Source organism: Eulemur rufifrons, chromosome 3, assembly GCF_041146395.1.
Source record: "Eulemur rufifrons isolate Redbay chromosome 3, OSU_ERuf_1, whole genome shotgun sequence".
NCBI lineage: Eukaryota > Metazoa > Chordata > Mammalia > Primates > Lemuridae > Eulemur > Eulemur rufifrons.
This window is the reverse complement of record NC_090985.1, coordinates 17,633,978-17,654,660: the sequence shown is the minus strand read 5'-3', so window position 1 is coordinate 17,654,660 and position 20,683 is coordinate 17,633,978. Positions and strand designations below refer to the sequence as shown.

Here is a 20,683-nt window from a genome sequence, read left to right as displayed (position 1 = left end):
CGTCAGTGTAACAAAGCAGTGGGGGAAATTCCAGAGTTCCAACCCCAGGACATCCTCTTCAGGCCTCAAAGGCCTGCTTGGGTGGAGGGTCTAGAGCCCCCCCAGATATAGGAACACCTTCTATCTGTCAAGGAGGAGCCCTCCACAGCCCAGACTGCAAACCTCTTCACCTGTAGCTGCCAAGCATGATTTAATTAGGTCACAGCTTGTCTTTCGCACAGTGACTGCAATCCCTGCACCCAGGGCTTATGTGCTGCATGGGATTTTTACCGTGGCCTCTCTGTGACGTCAGAAGCTTGTACTTGCTAGGAATCCTTTGGCTGCAAGTAAAGGAAATGTACCAACTAGAACCAACTTAGGAAAAACCAAAGTGGGTGAGGGTCATCGTTTTGTGAATGCAGAGTTGATTCTGAGTCTCAAGGGTGCAGCAGGGCCTTGGGAACCCTGGGACCAGCGTTAACTGTCACCTTTGCACTGCAGTAGCACCCTTCTCTCTCTCCATAGCCTGCTTCTCCAGTTGATAGGACAAATTACAAGACCACCAGCACCTCCCAAGTGAAACTGACATAAGTCCAACCCCTTGAGCAAACTTTCAGGGTCTGTTTCTTGGCCCTGCTTTCCCCAGGGACAGGACTTGGTCAGCCTGCCTTGCATTGGTGCTCACCCAGTACCATTAGCTGTGGCCACATGGACAGGCTTGCACAGCAGAATGTGGCTGCAAGGACCTTTGTGCCAGAGGACGGGAGCAGTGTGCAGCTTTGAGAAAGTGGGGAGAGCCACACACAACCCAACAGCTGTCCACCGCAAGCACGAGCTGACCCAAGTTGTCAATGCAAGGCGGTGAAGGAGTGAGTGTGCATGCTTGGGATATTGTGGCCAGGACTGAGCAGAATATGGATATGGAGTCAACCTCCCCCATGAGACTGACATGGAATTAAAACCAGCAACTTGTTAATTATCCCTGGTGCAAGGCACCCTTTTAGCCCCTCAGCCAGATATCAATAAACCTGAGCTCTTTGCCCACTGAGAGCTGACAGTCTAACATGTGTGGAGCTGAATCAGGAATAAACTCCCTTTATGTCCCGAAGGACACCAATTATAGGAAGGCAACCAGGCAGCCTCGGGAGCAGGTATCCTCATCAAGTGGCTGGGCCAGCCCGTCCTGGGGCTGACAGATGGGGTGGGGAGTTGAGAAGCTGTTCACAAAGTCCTAAAGACTAAATGCTACCTTGTCAAAAGGAACTGACCACATAGAGTACCTGTTCACAGATGGTCCAACCTTAAGGTTAAGATTGTCTGGACTCAGTTGGGGCAGGATACGTTTATGGATTTTTAGGTAACAGGATCTTGGGTCATCTCCTCTAAATCTGTTGTTTCCCAGACAAGGACACTGAGGCCCACAGAAGTGAAGTGACCTGCCTTGGATGACACTCTGGGAAAGCTCCTATGCCTGTGCCCAGGGAGGGGGGCTGGCTCTCTGAAGGAGGGGTATCATTCTGCAGCTGCCCAAATGCAGCCGTGATGCGTTTGTTTTAAACTAGCTTCATTTCCAGGGGGTGAGTTTTTCTGACCTTATCCCCAAATTCCTTGGCACCTCACAGTGGCCCCCATGTGCATATCCCCATCCCTCCTGACACCACTACCAACTTTGTATCTTGTAGCTCTTCAAAGGGCTGGGGAGAATTGGACTTTTTAGAGAAGACACACCTATAATGGGAAGGAGGGTGCACAGAGCTTTAAAAAAGTAAAAGGGCAAATGTATCCAGGAGTGAAGTGTCCTTGAACTTGGGGAGATCACCATCCACTGTATTTGCATCATTGGTAATATGGTGGGAGGGGGCCTTTTGCCTGAAAGCTTTGGGTATGTTGGGACCCTGAGAGCAGGTGAGGTTCAGATCCGAGGATGGAAAAGGAAGGAGGTAGAAGTATGAAAGGAGGACATTTTCACAGGAACAAGCAGGGGTGATGGAAAGCAGTATACCAAGGCCATTCTCCAGCATGGTAAGGTCCTGCCCAGCCAGCTGGGAAGCAACTGGGTACTGGATACTAGGGGGAGAGGGAGGAGTTTGCTCCCCCACCCTGGCCTTCACTGCTGCTTTCCTCCAATGAACATTCCTGGTTAGTTGTCTAAGGCCTTTCCTGACACCCCAGGCTCTGTGTCTTGTCTGTGCATAGAACAGCACCCTTTGGTGATGCAGCACTGAGCTACCAAATCGCAGATCCTGGGGTTCAGTCCCGCCACCCAAAGCCCCACCACCACCACTATGGACCAGCCACACTAAGGGTGACCAGATAACTCAGCCTCCCCATTGAGCCCACAGGAACCAAAGTGCCCAGAGCAGAAAACATCTTGTTGCCAAAAACAGTAGTTCTCAACCAGGGGTGATTTTTGTATTCCAGGGGACAAATGGCAATGTCTGGAGACATTGTTTGTTGTCACAACTGGAGGAATGTACTTGAGTCTAGTGGGTAAAGGCCAGGGATGCTGTTAAACATCCTGCAATGCACAGGACAGTGCCCACAACAAAGAATTATCCAGCCCCAAATGTCAATAGTGTTGAGGTGGAGAAACTCTGACCAAAAGAAATGGAATAAAAAAAAATTCTGTTTGCAACTTCATACAATTACCCTAAAATGAATAAAACCACATCTGGTTTGATTTCTGTCCCTGTTCGTGTGCTGAAGGAAGGGAAACTTGTATAACTTTCACTTTTTAAAGTAAAGAAATACTCGCATCACCACCCTTTTTCTAAATACAGCAAAAGAAGGGCCTAGAAAAACCAGCTTTCTGGCTTAAGGGCTCCACCTGGTGGTCCTCTCTGGAATTAAGTGAAGTTTAGATTGTTTTATTTTAACTTTTATTTTGAAACAATCATAAAGTGAAATCATAGAAAAGTTGCAAGTACAGTACAAAGAAATATCATGAACAATTTGAGAGTAAGTTGCTGATATGATACTTTATGACATCCCCCCCTCAAGTACTTTAGTGGGTATTTCCTACAAACAAGACATTCTCCTACACAACCATCAGAATCAGGAAATTAATATTGATATGTTACTACCATCTAACCCTCTCAAGGAATTCTGTTTTTGCCAGTTGTCTCAATAATGTTCTTAGCAAAAGGATCCAGTTTGGAATCACACTTTGCATGTCGTTATGATGTCTCTTTAATGTTCTTCAATCTGGAACAGTTCCTCAGTCATGACACCGCTAGGTGTGTATATTATTTCAGCCTTTTAGCCCAACTGTCAGGCATTACCTCTTGGTGATACCATACCCTATGTCCCGGCAATTCCACTCCAGCAGAAACTCAGGCACATGTGCATCAGCTCTTGATGCACAAGAAAATTCACAGCCGCATAATTCAGAATGGCGCCAAACTGGAAACAACTCTGATGTCCATCAACAGCAGAGTAAGTTACGGTATAAGATGTTCAATGGAACGCTCTACAGCAGCAAAAGCTAAAAACCGTCGCTGTATGCAACCTGGATTGACTCCAGATACTATATAAACTCAAAGGAACTAGGCATAAAAACCACACACACACAAAAACTGCCTTGTAAATGATTCTATTTATATTAAAAACAAACAAACTAATCTGTAGTGCTGGGTTCGCGGTTGCCTTTGGGAAGAGAGGGAGGCTTCAGAACGGTGTTCTTTTTTGGACCCCGGCACCGGCTACGCAGGTGTTCACTCTGTGGTCATTTCGTCACACTGTAGACTTCTTTCCTGTACATCACAGTTCATACAAATATTTAAGTGTTTAGAGGGCACAGGCTTAACCCTAAACCCTACCGTGCCCGCTGCCGGACTACGGGTAGATGACCTAGCCCGGGTTCTCACGTTGTAGCCTTGGGCCAAATCCCAAGCCCCGGACGGCAACCTGAACTCCTGGAACCTTCGCTAAATCCCACCGGTCCCCGCCCCCCTTGGGTGGAGTGAGGACAGTCACAGCTTCCCTTTCCCACCTCGAGGTACAGTGATGTATGAGAAAGTACCCCTCGAGTGTTTCCACATTTTGCTTAACTTTTGGACAAAAACGCCTGGAATCAAGGTCACTTCAGAGTCCACATACGCCTCTGGAAAGAACCCGGAACCAGAAACAGCCCCACCCGCGCGCCAGGACGTTCTTTAGGTAAGAACCTCCCGGGGGTGGAAAATGTGGCTTTTCGATTGCTTCGGCCTGGCAGTCGAGCTGCGCGCGCACGCGCCGGCTGCGATTAGTGCTGCCTAGCGGCGGGGCGCGAGGCACGCTGGGACATCTCGCTGGCGGGAGGCAGCGGGCTGGCTACGGCGTGGGGTAGCAGGCGGCGGCAGGATGGTCAAGCTGACGGCGGAGCTGATCGAGCAGGCGGCACAGTACACCAACGCTGTGCGGGACCGGGAGCTGGACCTCCGGGGTGAGTCCGGGGAGCGGGCGGGTCGTCCACGGGTCGCATCGCCGCGCCTTCTGGTGCGCACCCCGCGGCGCGCGCCGAAGGCCCGAATTGGGCCCGCGGGCCGGCAGTCTGGGCCCAGAGCCAGGCTGCGCTAGGACCGCCCGGGCCTGATTCTTGCCGTTGTTACCAAACGACCACTCCGTTAGGCTCTTGTGAGCCTTCTGTTACCCCAGCTCCTGCTCACCGACGCGGCTGACTTAATTACTTCCTGGTGCGTGCTTGCGGCTCTCTGCTAGGCCTTGCTTAGCGTGTTTCACAGTCCGAACAGTTTGAAGACAGGGAAGATAGGCTTATTAATGTTTGTAAGCCCAGTACAGGGCGAGTGGTTGGTTCCTAAATGATAATGTCAGTGTAGGTAGGATATGTGTTAATTATCCGTGACTTGTGAGGGAGGAAACTAAGTCCTGGAACAAAAGCAATTGTTTCCCTCTAATATTTTCTACTTATTAGCTTAAGTTTTCTCGTATTTCTCTTTTATGAAGACATTGTAAAGATTGGACTGTTTCACCAAGGCTCGCACCGCCGGGTGCCATGTATGAGTGACGGAAGCGCTCCGACCTATTCAGATTCCCGCAGCTATTTCAACTTTAGTAGGGCTTGGTAAGAAATTGAGAGCGCGGCTAGCTAGTTAGCATTTCAGGAGACAGCTTTAGAGAGGTTTCGAAGAGCAGTTTCTCTGAAGATAAGATTATGCAGTCATGGCCTGGGATTTGCTCCCATGGGGACTTACGTTCTCAGAACCATCCCTGCGGGCTCTGCTTTCTGTTTAGGTTCCTTGGGAAATCCCAGTGCTTTTATTTTGTTGAATTAAGTTTCTTAGAGAAAGGTTCAGTTTAAGAGCTTCACCACTGTCACTCTCTTGGCATACGTTTGGTGATCTCTGTCTGAAATGCATTCAGTTTTGAGAATATTTTGATACTGTGCTTCCTTTGACATTAGTATGTACAACTCTGAATTATATATTCAAACTTTGGCTGGGTTCATTTCTTTTCTTCTCCTAGCACAATAATTACACCCAAATTAGTATTTGAGTGAATAGTTTACAGTGTGATTTATCATCGTATATGAACCCTTGACCTTTATTTAACTCTGAATTGGAGCTGAAGGAGGGTAAGTAAGGGGGAACTGTCTTGTCATAAGGATCTTGATGGGTTCTATGAATCTGGCCTGTGGGAACACAGAAGGTTAAGACTGTTGTCCACAATGTGTGAACAAGGCTTGGACACTGACAATAAGCAACTCAAAAGTGTAAATTCCTGTTGTGCCACCTAACTAGCTCTAAGGTCTTAGAACAGTGTGTGAGGCACCTTGTAAATGTTCTTACAAATGTTAGTTACCAGTATTACTCTTAATAAATCCCCATTACCATTGCCCTTAGCCTTGTTGTCATCAGCATCTTCATGTTCACTGCTAGACCATAAGCTTCATGGCACTGGGGACTTGTGACTCTTTCCTTCATTTTGTCTACAGTACCTTGCACAGTGTTTGGTGTGACATAGGTGCTAGGTAAATATTTCGTGAATGAATCAAATTACCATGAAATATTATTGCTAAATGTTTTAAGGGACCTTTTAATTATATCTTTTGTGTGTGTTTTCCCCTCCATTTTGTAGGGTATAAAATTCCTGTCATTGAAAATCTAGGTGCTACCTTAGACCAGTTTGATGCTATTGATTTTTCTGACAATGAAATAAGGAAACTGGATGGTTTTCCTTTGTTGAGAAGACTGAAAACATTATTAGTGAACAACAACAGAATATGGTAAGTGGCTGGTAGTGGAAAGTAATTGCTTTCCACATAGAATAAATGTTTCAGTGTTCCCTGAAGAAGCTGTGGCACATACTGCCTGTTAAACCTACATGTTCCTTCTTAAAATAAGAAATGAGCTGCACTTTTCCCATCAAGATCCAGAGAGTAACTTGACATTGGTCTACTCTTATTTGCATCTATTTAGAAATCTTATATATTTTTATAATCATGGTAAGTTTCTAATGTAAATCAAAAAGATGCTGCTTTGTACACTTCTTGGCTTCTAAAACAGTAATCAGAGGGGTCATAGTAAAAGGATATATAAAGTTAAACAATTATATTTTTGACCAAGCATCTGTCTTTACCTCATACTTTGTGCTACATTTTTTAACTATAACTGATTTCTAGTTTATTGAAATTGAGATCTTTTTTGACCCTCCAGCAGTTCTATATAAACTTTATTGGAAAAAAGTTATTGAAGGTTTATAGAAGTACTGGGTGAGTTAGAGTTTTTTAAAATAGAAATATTTCTCATGTTAACAGTTCCCTGTGGTATAGTTGTATGTCTTGTACCTGAGCTGTGAATGCAGAATCACTTGTATTGCTGTGCTACCTGCTACCAAGTGAGCTAAGCAGTTTGTCCTACCCAGGAGTCTCACCTTTTCTTAGGTTCTACCAGACGGTGTGGCAGTGGAAAGAGCCCTAGGCAGAGTCCAGGAGTCAGGGGTTCTAAAATCATCCCACCTGCATCACTGACCCTATGAGCTCAGATAAGGCTTCTTCTTTGTGCTGAGTTTCCCCTCTTGTCACATAGGGATGTTGGAAGAAGGATCTCCAAGTTTCCTCCAATGTTGCCATCTGAGATTGATCCTCTGAGCAAAGAGGTAGATTAAACTGTTAGCTTATTTAATTTTTACTTTTCTAAGAGTCTATTTTTATTTTAGCCGTATAGGTGAGGGACTGGATCAGGCTCTGCCCTGTCTGACAGAACTCATCCTCACCAACAATAGTCTTGTGGAACTGGTAAGTTACACAGGGAGAAAATGAATTTGTGGGCAGGGGGATTGGGGGGGTGATAAAGGTATCATGTGCTTCTTAAAGAACATTTTCAAAATCCAGAAAATCTCACATAAAATTATCTCATCATCCTTTCTTTGTCTTTTTCTTAATTCAGGATCTGGGCCTTTTGGGTTATATATGCACAAGTAGCTATTCTGAATCGAGATGTGCTAAAATTGTGAAACACACACCACATTTGAAAGACTTAGTACAAAAAAAAGAATGTAAACTATCTCAATTTTTTACATTGATGTTGAAATGATAATATTTTGAATAATAGGTTAAATGGTGTATTATTAAAATTAGTTTCACCTGTTTATTTTAATGTGGCTACTAGGAAATTTTAAATTATGTATCTGACATGCATTAAATTTTGTTGAACAATTCTAGTCTAGAAACGTTTACTCTTCATATTAGATGAACAATCCACCTGGAACTAATTTTTGTATGAGATATGGGCAAATTTTCTTGGCACTATATGTATGTGATCATTTTGACCCATTTATTTTTATGCTTTTTAAATTTCTGCTCTGAGTGTCTAATTTTTAACAAAATTGAGTTACTATACTTTTTTGTAACCTAAATTTTTCACATCAAGCCTAGATGTTTAAATCCACATGGTGTAAGTTAATTTGCGTTATTATGACTCTAGCTTCCTTCCATATTTCCCTCATTGTTTAGAATGAACTGTGTGTTCCTTTCTTGTGGGCAGGGTCCGTAGCACCCTTCAGATTCTCAAAGCGATGCTTACTTTCTCCAAAAGTAAGAAAGCGCTGGTCCGTGGCTATGTCCTTTCTAAAATGTGTGAAGTATTCAACCTGAAATCCTCGTTCATAAGGAAAGTATCCCATAATAGGTGGTGTTAGAGAAAATATAGTTCTGTTTAAAGCTTTTTGCAAAGATGAAGACTGTTGGTCTTTTCTGTTACTGAAAGAGGTGTATTAAAATCTCATGTCATGGTAGTGGATTTGACCATCTCCCTAAATTCTGTCAATTTTACTTTTATATATTTTGAGGTTATCTCATTTTAGACACACAAATTTTAAGTTATTAATATCTTCCTGGTGAAATGTTTATTATGTCGCTACCCTCTATCTCTGTTAATGCTGTTTTATCTTGAGATTTATTTTATCTGATATACCCAAAAAAGCTTTCTTTTGGTTAGTATTTGCATGATGTCTTCCATCCAAAATTACTTTCAACTTTTCTGTACCTTCTATTTTTAGATTTGTCTCTTAAAAACAGCATGATTACAATTTTTTTTAAAACCCGTCTGAAGTCTTTTAAATGAATTATCCATAATTAATCTATTTACATTTGATGTAATTACTGGTATATTCCAATTTGTCTTTTCTCTTTTCTGGGGCATTTTGTACCACCCATTCTGCATTTCTTTTTCTCTCCTGTACTGTGCATGCTTTCTCCCTTTTGTCATTTCATTTTTCTTTCTAATGGTTTAGAAATGTACTCTTTCTATTCTTAGTCGGCTTCCTGGGAATTAAAACATACATATTTATCAAAGTTTAAAGTTAACCAATACCATTACCTCCTGAATAATACAGTACAGTGACCTTAAACATTTCAGCACCCCCTCAACTTGTTATGTATTTAATCTACCTTTTTTCTAAACTCATCAACACATCATCATCATGTTTTTATACTGTGTATATGTAATAAAAGTTTCGTGTTCTTTATTCCTTTTGGATCACCTTTAATGGTGGTATGACAGTATCAAGCTCTAGAGCTCTCTCTGATGTTGTTTGTGAAGTATTTAAAGATGGCACCTTGCTTTTTGAGAACTCCTGGCTCTGTATCCCTGTTTTTATATGTACTTTTTTTCTCATTGTGCCTCTTGCCTCTGTCTACTGAATTTAGACCTGTTCCTAGCAATTTTTTCTCACTGTAAAGTCTTATTTTGGAAAGGACACAACTTCTGGTTAGTGTTAAGAGTGAGAACCCAAATTGCTCGAGCCCCTTTAGACCTTATCGCAGGCTCGTTGTACTCATTATTAGAATGTGTCAATCCTTCAGCTGCTGTTCCCAAACTGAGTACCTGTCAAGTCTTTTTGGAATTCTTCTGTTTGTCACATGCCTTCTTGCCTTCCCTCTGCTTCTTCTGCACAAATACTCTCACCATGCAAGTCTTGTAGCTCTCAAAATGTTTTGTGCTACTTTTTCCTATTTTAAGATTCTTAGGGAATATTTTGTCATCTTGTTTGGTTGTAGCTATTGACCATATATTTTTTTGGTTTTGCTATTCTGCTACACTGTATTTTATGGAATAATTTGGGAAGATTCAGAAACTATTCTGCCTTCTCATGATTTGGTCTTTTTTAAACCATACTGCTCCTTATCCTTGAAAATTTATTTAAAGAGGTTTATGGGAGGCCTAGGATAAAGGTGCTTTCCCTGATAGTTGTCATACCTGAAGGTGATGTTAGTAGGAAAATCCACCTTATACCAAGATTCTGGCTTCAGGTTCCCTGTGTGAATAGTTGCTCGAGAGTCAGATCAACTTTGGCATTGTTTTCTTTTCCAAATCATTGCTCAGTGGTCATTTGGAGATTGCTACAGGAAATCACTTTTTTTTGGTCTCTTCTGCTATTGAGACAGAATCTGTTAATGTCAAGATTTTAAGTTTAAGAAGCTCAAATGTATTCACCAGTTTATTCAGTAGAAATTATTTAAGCATTTGTGATATGCTGGTATTGGGCTTGGTGCTAGAGTGTTGAAAAAATAAAGACAGTATGGATACTTGCTCCAAAGGCACTCTTCATTTCAAAAATCTCAAAATAACATATGGTATTAGCATTTTTACCTGTGACTGTTACTTTACAGGGTGATCTGGACCCTTTGGCATCTCTCAAATCACTGACTTATCTAAGGTATGGAGATTATTTGTTGTGGTGATAAAGCTTAAGGAAGTCTTTTAAAATAACACCTTTAGCAGCCTTGACCTTAATGCATTCAGTTAGTTAAAAAGTATCTTTTAAAAACAAGTATTGTAGATGTTTCCTTAATGTCATTTAAATTGTCATGAGGTTGAAATGTGAAGAATAGTGAACTTACCCTTGATTTATAGATTCATTAAACTATTCAAATGCACCTCTTGAATGCTGTGCCATGAGCAAGGTTGGCATTGTGTTGTTCCTTTTCTTGTAGTATTCTAAGAAATCCTGTAACAAATAAGAAGCATTACAGACTATATGTGATTTATAAAGTTCCACAAGTCAGAGTACTGGATTTCCAGAAAGTGAAACTAAAAGTAAGTATTCTGTTGCATGTAAGTCATTATAAAGTTGTGTGTTTTTCTTTATACTTTTGTTACTGATTTTTAAAATTGCCTATTTGAGTAAATCTTACCTTTATAATAGAAATGTTGGGGAGGGAATGTTGAGTTGGATTTTTTTCTCATAACAGAGTTTATGGTATGACTTTGAGCTAAAGCTTTTTTATATAGTATTGGCCATTCCAAAGTTTACAAGATGTCGAAGCCACAGTGAACACTATTAACAGTGGATTGTCTGGTTAGATACATTCCCAGTGAGGAGCTTAGCATAATCCATATTTGAGCAACTCTGATTGTTAGAATGATTTTTCCCTTTATTGGGAGTCCAGTTTTTATTTGTTTATTTAAATATGTTTTTGCCTTAGTTCTCTGGGATCCCCTCCTTAGTAGGAGAGGGAACTTTCTTCAGGGAGCTTCACCAGAGAAGGCAAGACCACTGTGTCGTCTTTTAATTTGCAATTGGCTTTTTGCTATTTTTACCAGCCCAGAGTATTCTAGGAGCGTTCTCTTCCATGTTTCTGAGGAATGCATCTAAATGCATGTGGTATTCCTATTTCCATTAACTCTGTGTGTGGTGTCGCTGTAGGAGCGTCAGGAAGCAGAGAAAATGTTCAAGGGCAAACGGGGTGCACAGCTTGCAAAGGATATTGCCAGGAGAAGCAAAACGTAAGATACGGATATCCAACTTAACTCCACTTCACCTTCAGAAACACTGTCTGTCTGGCAGTTTGCCTCCTACAAAATTACCCAAAAACTGTGACTAATAAGGTATTTAATTTGAGTGCTGGTAGTCCATGACTATCAGTGGTCCAAACATTAGAAAACATTTCTACCAGGTTAGCAGAGCAACTATTTTAGCATTCAGTCTTATTGTGATATTATATACGTCTTGTTTCCTCTATAGGAAGATGAACTGGGTGGTGTTTCTGAAGGAGAGAGTTCTTGTATCAGTTTGTTAACAAAGATAAGATACTACACTGGTTGAATTACTTTCAAAAACTTTTGAAAGTAAAAGAGAAGCAATTTCTATTGATCTGGTTTTAACAGTTGTGTTCTTCCTCCCCTCCCAAGTTTTAATCCAGGTGCTGGTTTGCCAACTGACAAAAAGAAAGGTGGGCCATCTCCAGGGGATGTAGAAGCAATCAAGGTAACAATGTGTTAGGATTCTTAGACTGGAGAGAGCTGAGATGGGTTTAGGACATGTGTAATAAACAAGTTGTGAACATTGCAGATTCCATTTTCCCAGAGTTGTTTGTTAGAAAACAACTATATTTCTGTTTTGAGGAAAAGCCGACTTGAAATTATTTGACCAGATTTCGACGTGAATTAATTAAATGAGCCAACTGAAGTGGAGGCAGCTCTCTCTGTCTCATTTTCCCAGGATGCATTTATTACTTTGAACAGTTAGTTACTTTGGTATGCTGTCTCAGTGTTTGCCTGAATTTTTACTTTCAAAGATTTGCTGTCTGACAATCCTGTTGGGTGATCAGTGGGAAATCTTAATTTAATAATATTGCCTCCTAAATTATCCAGTAACATAACTCAAATAGGTACTTCACATAGCTATTTTAGGACATGTGGAATGATAATTTGCTCTCTTTTGGAAGAAGGCCTGCACCTCTTCACCAATTTTGAAAATTTATGATTTGGTTTCTAGATTCATTTCAAGTGTGCCAATGAAATTCTTCCCCCAACGCAAAACTATTTACTGTTCCAACTTGAAAAGTGGCTGTGAATTTCTGGCGGTGTTTTCTGGGTGATTGACACTAGTTGAAATTAATTGTCCATCTCTGTTGTCCCCCGTCCTCCAGAATGCTATAGCAAATGCATCGACTCTGGCTGAAGTGGAGAGGCTGAAGGGGTTGCTGCAGTCTGGTCAGATCCCTGGCAGAGAACGCAGATCAGGTCAGAAAGCAGTGTTCTGTCTTTGTACATTCAAATTAATGTCACACTCTAAGTGTAACTCTCAGTTTAGGTGCTATCATCTAAGAAAGCCAGAATAGTTCCTCCTTACTTCAGATCTAATATACATGAAATCTTTTTTAATGCTCTTTGAAGATAAAGTATTTGATGAAGACAGTTAAGTCATAGGACTATGGGGGGTTTTCATGTAAAAGTTGAAGCAAGCATTATTTCAAAGTCATGGAGTAAACTTAACACTAGAGGTGACCATGCGGACTGTTAACATGTGTGTGTGTGTGTGTGTGTGTGTGTGTGTGGTAGCTTAATAGTTGGGAGCATGGACTCTAGAGCCAAGCAGCATGAGGCTCCAATCTTAGCTTCACCGGCTCTGTCCTTGCTCAAGTTTCTTCAAGTCTATTTCCTCATCTTTAAATCTGAGATAATGATAGTACCAACCTCAGAAGGTTGTTGAGATAACTAAGAGACTGCTTAGCACAAAATTCAACGTTAGTGAGTTTTTGATAAGTGGTAACTATTGTAATATTCAAGTGCAACATGTTAGGCAGTGGGCATATAAAATAAAAAAATACTCAAATACATATTACAAGTTTTGATATGAATATAACTCGGGACTTCTACCTAGACCAGTAGCTCAGGGAAAGTTTCCTGGGGAAAGAATGTGTGAGCTGGGAGCTAAAAAATGGGTAAGACATTTTTTAAGACCAGTTAGTCTTGCCAGTGTAGTCTGTAGGCCTCTGGGGGTCTTCGAGGTCAGAACAGTTTCTGTGGTACCACCAAGGTGTTACTTGCGTTTTTCATTGTATTAACATTTGCACTGATGGGGCAAGAGAAATGGTGGGTAGAACTGGTGCCTCATGGCAGTGGCCAAAATGATAGTAGTTTTTATTTCCCTGCTATGCACTCCCAGTAAAATATACACCATTTTCACTTAAGAGTGTCCTAAATGAAGCAATGAAAATTATTTTATTAAATGTTAGCCCTTTCTGGGTGACAGAATGGGACATATGCATGTCTACATACCTGAGTTGGATGGTTCCCTTCATGCACTAGTGCAGTCGTTTTCAGTTGAGAGGCAGCTATCTTCTCGAACATGAATGAATGAACCTGTCACTTCAGAAAAAACTGACAGTATTGATTGCCGATGATAAAATTCAATATTTCAAGAAAAAATTAAAATTTGGAAAACTTGAATCTGTCAGTGTAATCTTGACAGCTTCCCAGTATTTAAAGACTTTTCTGGGGAAATCAGTGGTAATATTAATGGATATGACTTTTTTGATATTATGTAATGAAATAGCTCAGCAATTTGTAAGATCTGCAAAATTCAGTGAACCGTTGTTTTCCAAATGATGTTACAAAATCATGCATGGGTAAAGGGTCCACTCAAAGTACAAAACAGACCAATGAATTTTTTAAAAAGTAAGAGGGTATGAAAAATTCATTTCAGACTTCACAATGCAAACTAACCTTTAAGAAACTACCACTTGTCAAGTTTTGGCATAGAATCAAACAATATCCACAATTATCTTCAAAGGCAATTAAAATACTGCTCCCTTTTCTAATTATATGTCTGTGTGGCCAGATTTTCTTCATACTCTCCATTCAAAATAATACATTGCAGCAAATGGAATGCTGAAGCCAATACAAGAATCCAACTGACTGCTGTTAAGTCAGACATTACATAGATACGCAAAGATATAAACGTTAACATGTAATAGATTTATTGTTTTAGTGAATTATTGTTTTTAAAAATCCTCAGTTTTAACTTCTAATATAGTATCAATAAATATAATCTACGTGAACAAAAGCTCTTTGGGTACTAAAAAGTATGGAAACTGCTGGACTAGACAAGGGCAGAGAGGCATCCTAGGCAGAAGGAACTGCACAGGCCCACTTGAACTGAAAGCAGGCCACTATGAGTGAAGCTCAAGGCATGGAGGGCGGGAGGGAATGTGGCCAGATGAGATGACAGGGAATAAGCCCACGCAGGGTGCTGTGGGCTGTGTGATGGATTAGGTCATTAGTCTTGAGAACACTAGAAAATCTCTCGAAGGCTTGAGGCTCAGTACAAACAGAAGTTGCAGAGAGGGCAATATCAAAACTGCTTATTGTGACTACAGTTTGATTGAATTACTGAATTGATTTGCTTCTCGCAGAATGTTTTATTTAGGCCATAGAGTCCCTTGGGACTTTAAATGTAATCTGAAAGCACACTGGGGAGAGGAAGATAGGATATCGTTCTTGGTGCCCCATTTACTAGGTCGCAACAGGCCCAGGCCTCCAAGTAGCACTTCCTAGTGGTGTTCCTTGATAGTTTTGTATTTAGAAATCTGATGTTTGGATCTAACTGTAGAAACAATAGATTCAAACAGTGGTAATTTTCCCAATTGACAGGGTTACAAATTTTTTTTTTTCGGAATACATTGACCAAAACGTATTTTTTTTTTCCAGAATACGTTGCCACAAATTATTGAACAAATGTAACATTCTTTTGATGGTTGTTGCCAAATTTCCCTAATTTAGAGACAATAATGTTACTGCCTGATCCCAGTATCTGGCATGTAATACCCAAAATACCCAGATGTTTTTTGATTGTTTCCAGTTTCTTTGCCCAAGGTCGTGGCAAGAACTATACATGATTATAACCTTTTACCATCATAAAACATGGACTATTTTCAACTACAATGGGAACCAATGGTTTTGACTTTCAATAAAACACCTTTATGACCCTTTTCCTTAGGAATTGCCCATCCCTTCCAATCCCTGCCCAAGGACAGACTGTCCCTGGACTGTACGCTCCTCGAGGGGCTGCCTTTGGTATTTTTGTACCTAGCCCAGTGCCTGGCACACAGGATTCGCAGAATGGGCACTCATGTACTAAGCTAACCGAGTCTCTAAAATTGAAATGACTTCTGGTTTTGTGGTTTTCTTTAGGGCCGACTGATGATGGTGAAGAAGAGATGGAAGAAGACACAGTCACAAATGGGTCCTGAGCAGTGTGGCAGATGTGTAATAGGCCCTCTTGGGACATGTGTTTTGAACATGGGGTAATAGCCTTGTATGTGTCAGCAAAGTGAAATCTGTCAGCCTTGTTGAAATTCTTAAAACTGTTGCTGATAACTTTGTAATATAAGTTTTGAAATTAAATGTCAGTTTTCTATAAATAGTAAAAATAAAGGCCACTCACTGTGTTGCCAAGTTGTGTGTCACTGAGGTGTTTTTGCAGTGAGATCTAAAGACATAATTTAAGATGGAAATGTGGGAGGGTGGTGTTTCTAGGTAGGCTTTCCTGCCCCCTGAAACGTTTACATTTTCAAATTCTTCATAAAAGACAACCAGGTTTTAGGACTTTCATGAATCAGCATCCTTTGATCTTTTCATTAACTCTGCCTACAAACATCATACAAATTAATAAACTGTTGATTTGAAAAATTAGAGGGGAAGTGTGGCTTATGCTTGTCAGGTGTTGAAATATGAGCAGAGGAGCAGCATTTTGCAACATTAGAACATGGTAGGGGAGTCGTGGCTTCCCTGGTGGGGGGGCTAGGCACACTTTGCTCAGCTCCTAGAGGCTTACTGTGTTCTTTATCTGCCGGCCTTCACTAGTCAGCAGTTCTCCTGAATGGTTATTTCATTTCCATCACTTAATTAATGATTCCTTAACCCTGACTGAATGTGAGACTTAATAAGAAGGATTTTTAAAATACTAATGCCTTTGGCTCCCTGCTAGGTATTCTGGTTTCTTTGTTTTGGGTGTTTTTTAAAGCTTCCTGGGTGATTCCGGCTGTGAGAAGCATTCTTTTAAATAGTCCCTTGAACAGTGTTTGGTGATTGCTGATGAAAAATACCTAAGACAGGAAGGAACTGTGCCTTCAGGGGCTGACAGTCTGGCTGGGAAGACAACCACAAGAAACAGTGCTGCTAGGCCTCAGTGCAGTAGCAACTGAAAGGTAAGAATGGGGTGGAGCATTCCAGAATACTTGAGGAAAGAGGTGGCACCTGGGCTTCAGGAGAACCTGGCCTTTAGATTTCATCAATGTGACCCTAAGACAGTACTTTTCCAACTCCTAACTCCTTAAGGAGCAGTAGCTCTAGAAACTTTATTGATGGCCCAAACCAGATTGCATTGCTCTGTTCTCAAGTTTTATCCTCCCCTTGGTAGATTTGGAGATCAACATTTTTCACAAATTTCTGGGGCATGTAGGCACCCAGGGAATAAACCAGATATACAGTAGATGGATTTATAAACCCAAAGTCTTAGTTTACTTTGAAAGGATGGTAACTTAATGTCTATAATTCATGCTCTCCTCTACGCCTCACCAAGAACCCTTTTGGGATTAGAACAGAAGGACTTGTGTGGTGCTCCTTAAGTTACGCTTTTCCCTGGGTTGGATCAGAGTCCAGCTCCTGCAATGTCTTTGATGGCCTGGGCCAGGCCAGTGAGGGTGCCTTTTCTACTCCCACATAGCCCTTCTGTTAATGCAGGGTTACCTGTTGCTTCTGTTTCTGATAGGACAACTGAAATGATTCCATTTTTCTTTTCTGCAGTTAAGATCCAGGGAGGTTCCCTGTTCCCATCGTTTATGAGCCACCTTACTGGGTGGGACTCTAGCTGGTCAACAGCCTCAGTGATGACAAGTTGGTTGTAGTTAAGTGTCAATATCCTAAGGTAGCTTTTCTCTCATCATGTTCCTTACCTCTAAAGAGTAGCTTACTTTGGCTCCCTGGCCCTGACTACACTGTAGCACTTCGCACTGATACGAGACTTCTGTGCCATTCCCTTAATTGATCTGGGCTGAGTAGGATTACTTTGACACCAAAAAGTTCAATATTTGAGGCCTAGTAATAAAAAAGTAAAAGGGTGCCTTGTTACATATATATGCCATTGTCCCAAGTGAGGACTTTGTAAAACTGACCAGAGGAAAGTGAGGCCTTCTGTGCTCAGAGCTCAATCTCCATCTGTATGTTTCAGGACCGGAAAAATTGGGTTTGGCCCAACTCAAATTCTCCCAGAAGCATATTTTCAGTGTGCAATTTTGCAGAGCTTGCGGTTCGTTCAGGATAACTTCTGTCATGTTACAGCAGAAGTTTTTGTACCCGTTGACATAGTCATGTAACACCCAAAAGAACGTGGTTTCTATGGAACTGCATTAAGATGATTTGAATATTACTAGTTTTGTACTGTTTGTATATAATCAGTAAATGCCCTAGTTTTGAGGTTCTAAGAACTATAAATTTAGGAAATACATGTCTAGTTTTATATATGTGCATAATTAACATAATTTAAAGGTTACATTGGGAGTCTACAAGAATGTTTGTTGTTGAAAAGGATGGTTCCTTATATTCGTGTTTGAAAAACACTGTTGTTTGTTTGCCATCTTTGTGATTGCCTTTAGCTACCAACATCCTTCATCCCACCTTATTGCATATACTTTTATGGGTTAACTATTGCCACAATAGTGCTACATAACAAACCACCCCAAAACTCGGGGGTTTTCATCAACGGCTATTCTCATACCAGGCTCTGCTTATCAGTGCAGGTCTATAGGTTAACTAGGTTGGCTTGGCTTTACATGTCTCCTAGGACAAGCTGGCTAACCTGGCAAAGGCACAAGAAGTAAACACTAGAGGCTTCCAAGGCCTATACTCAAAAGTGACACACTGTTATTTCTGCCCACTTGCCATTAACCAAGGCAAGCCACCTGGCCAAGTACAAAGTACAAAGGATGGGAAAATACACTCCTCCCACCTTGACGCCATAGCAAGGATATGGCTGCAAGAAGGAAGGGTGAATTACAGCCAATCATTTCATCTACTGTGATCAGTGACAGGTGGCAGGTCTGGTTACTGTCCACCTTTGTCCTATTTTTATAATTACATTGAGTAACATATTTGCTAAAATAATTTATGGTTCTTAACAAGCTATGTGAGGTGATACACCTGATTAAAGGGACAAAGGTAACCCTGGCTAGGAAGAATTAGTAACTTCTATCAATGGGGCTATAAGAACAAAGTGCTAGGAGCTGAAATGAAAGCCCATCATCCATACACTCAAATAATTTAAAATCTATTCGTTTTTAGTTGAATATATTCATTATACTGTATGTACACATGTATACACTATAGTTCACAATAGCTTATAAAGGTACTTTTTTGTGTATGTTTAAAATGCATGTTCATGAGTTGGTGGTACTGGTTTCCATTTTATATTGCAGAGTTCTGAGTGTAAAGAATTGTTTGCTTTTTTTAATGATAGAAATTAATTGTTACAATTTATTCCATCTTCATGATTACAGACATTACAGGGCAGGGAGGATGAACAAGGCAAATAAAGCAAACTCTTTTTTCCCCCCATTTAACTAGATGCAGCATTTTGGCATTTTTATGATGTACAGGTTGACTTAATTCTTTGACATGGGTTGAAAGCTGGCAACAGCAAATCTTTGCAATTAGGATCTTCCTCCATAGCTATTCTATCTTAATTCCCGACCTACACTGTGAGCTCTGAAATGGTGTTCACTGCAATATTCTTGAAGTTTTCAAATCTTAATCTGATACCTCTTGTTAAGACAGTGAACTGTCTGTTAAAAGCTGTCTTCTTAACTAACCCAGGCCACCAGTCCTAACTGTTAAGTCACAATAAAACTGCTCCCAAGGACTGGTTGAAACTGTTTTGCTATGAGCTTCCTGAGGGAAAAAAGAGGCCCAGACCAATTGCTTCCATGAACAATGACCCCAGTATGGTGTACCTAATGTCCTTTACATCATAGCAAAAGAGGTCAGGTAACCTTGCTCACCCTGTCTAGTTTACCAGTATTTGTATACAAGGTATATTTAAAGCTGATTCCAGGCCAAGTATTGCAACCATAATCCCAAGAAGTTCAGTTTTGGCACATAAATGTTTAGTTTTAGCACATAAAGATGCCAGAGCAAGTGAGAAATCACTCTAAAGCAGAGTGATGGTTCATCATCTTTTGCAAGTGAGAGAAAAACACTGACGAGGAGGAAATAAAACTCCCTCCTTACCACACATAGAGATGAGGAGGGGGGGAAAGAAAAAAAAAAAAACTACTCCCTCCTAAACTCCTTACTAATTCAACGAGCTGTCTTCACAGACTTAATAGACAACATACAGAGTCCTCAATTTTGTGATTTGAGGAGTCTACTTTCAAGGTGGCTGTCAAGTGGAAGAAGACAGCCTTTCAGGCTTTTCTCTGCCATGGCTCATGAACTCCAGTCCTTCAATAGGAATCTCCTTCTCTTTTATTGTTTTCTAAACACATTGCTGGGAGAGCCTAATGGGATGCGTGCATGAGTCCCTGCAGCCATTGCCCCTTGAGAAACTTCTTGGAAAACCAGCGGTTGAAACAATGGTCGTATTCAGGCTTGGTGTCATGGCTTTCCCATGCTGTTCCTGGCGATGGCGGCACCACAGCATTCTGATGTCATCACCTGTTCACTTATTTTTTCACTTGTTATGTTCGTAATTCCCTGCCCTTCTTTTGAGACACAGCTACATAGGTGCACTTCAAATGCTTCTCCGAAGAAACCTCAAGGTCAAATATCTAAAGTGGTGTGGTTATGGTCACCATAGAGGTGGTGACATTAGAATAGTGGAAGAGAGTGGAAGAAGGCATTGCAAGCAGAGGAAACAGCAAGAGCACTACCATAAATAACTATGTGATAATGTCTTATGACACATGGTAAAATTCGACACATGTTGGAGCCATTACTTTGATCATTCTTTTCCAGGAGGTTTGGATTTTGAGGTGGGGACTTTCTTGGCCTGAAAGGTAACACCGGCTGCACATATTTCCTCTTTACTACACCTTTGTGAGGGCGGACCTGGGCTGCAAACCTCAATGGCTTGGAGTCGTCAACCGGCTGAGCCCTGTTGCCAATGTGCTTGGGGCAAGGATGTGGGCGCAAATCGTGTCTCCAGGCGACTCCTAACCTTCTTGGCTTCAGTGTCCAATTAGTGAAAAAGTAAAAATTCCATAAAGAGAAAGAGGTCCGACGTCCACCCTCACGGACGCCAGCAGCGAGCAGGGACCGCAACCAGGCGCTCTAGCCCCGGCCCTAGCGAGCCTTGGCCGGGTTTCTGCCTTGCCGTCTCGCCCCGCCCCCGGCCACACCCCCTCTGCGATAGGCCGAGCGCCGGGGCGGGGTCAATCTGCGATTGGTCGGGACCGCGGCGCCGCTGGGGCGCGCCACGTGTACGT

General features: G+C 41.4%; 1 protein-coding gene across 1 annotated transcript; it reads left to right on the top strand.

The window, feature by feature from the left end:
• The first annotated feature begins 4,250 nt into the window (after positions 1 to 4,250).
• SNRPA1 (small nuclear ribonucleoprotein polypeptide A') lies at positions 4,251 to 15,659 on the top strand. Its single transcript, XM_069465802.1, has 9 exons — positions 4,251 to 4,402; positions 6,055 to 6,202; positions 7,135 to 7,213; positions 10,088 to 10,134; positions 10,412 to 10,514; positions 11,125 to 11,204; positions 11,610 to 11,685; positions 12,350 to 12,443; positions 15,396 to 15,659. Exons 1-9 carry the CDS (start codon positions 4,321 to 4,323, stop codon positions 15,452 to 15,454), a joined length of 768 nt encoding a protein of 255 aa, XP_069321903.1. The 5' UTR covers positions 4,251 to 4,320; the 3' UTR covers positions 15,455 to 15,659.
• The last annotated feature ends 5,024 nt before the right edge of the window (positions 15,660 to 20,683 follow it).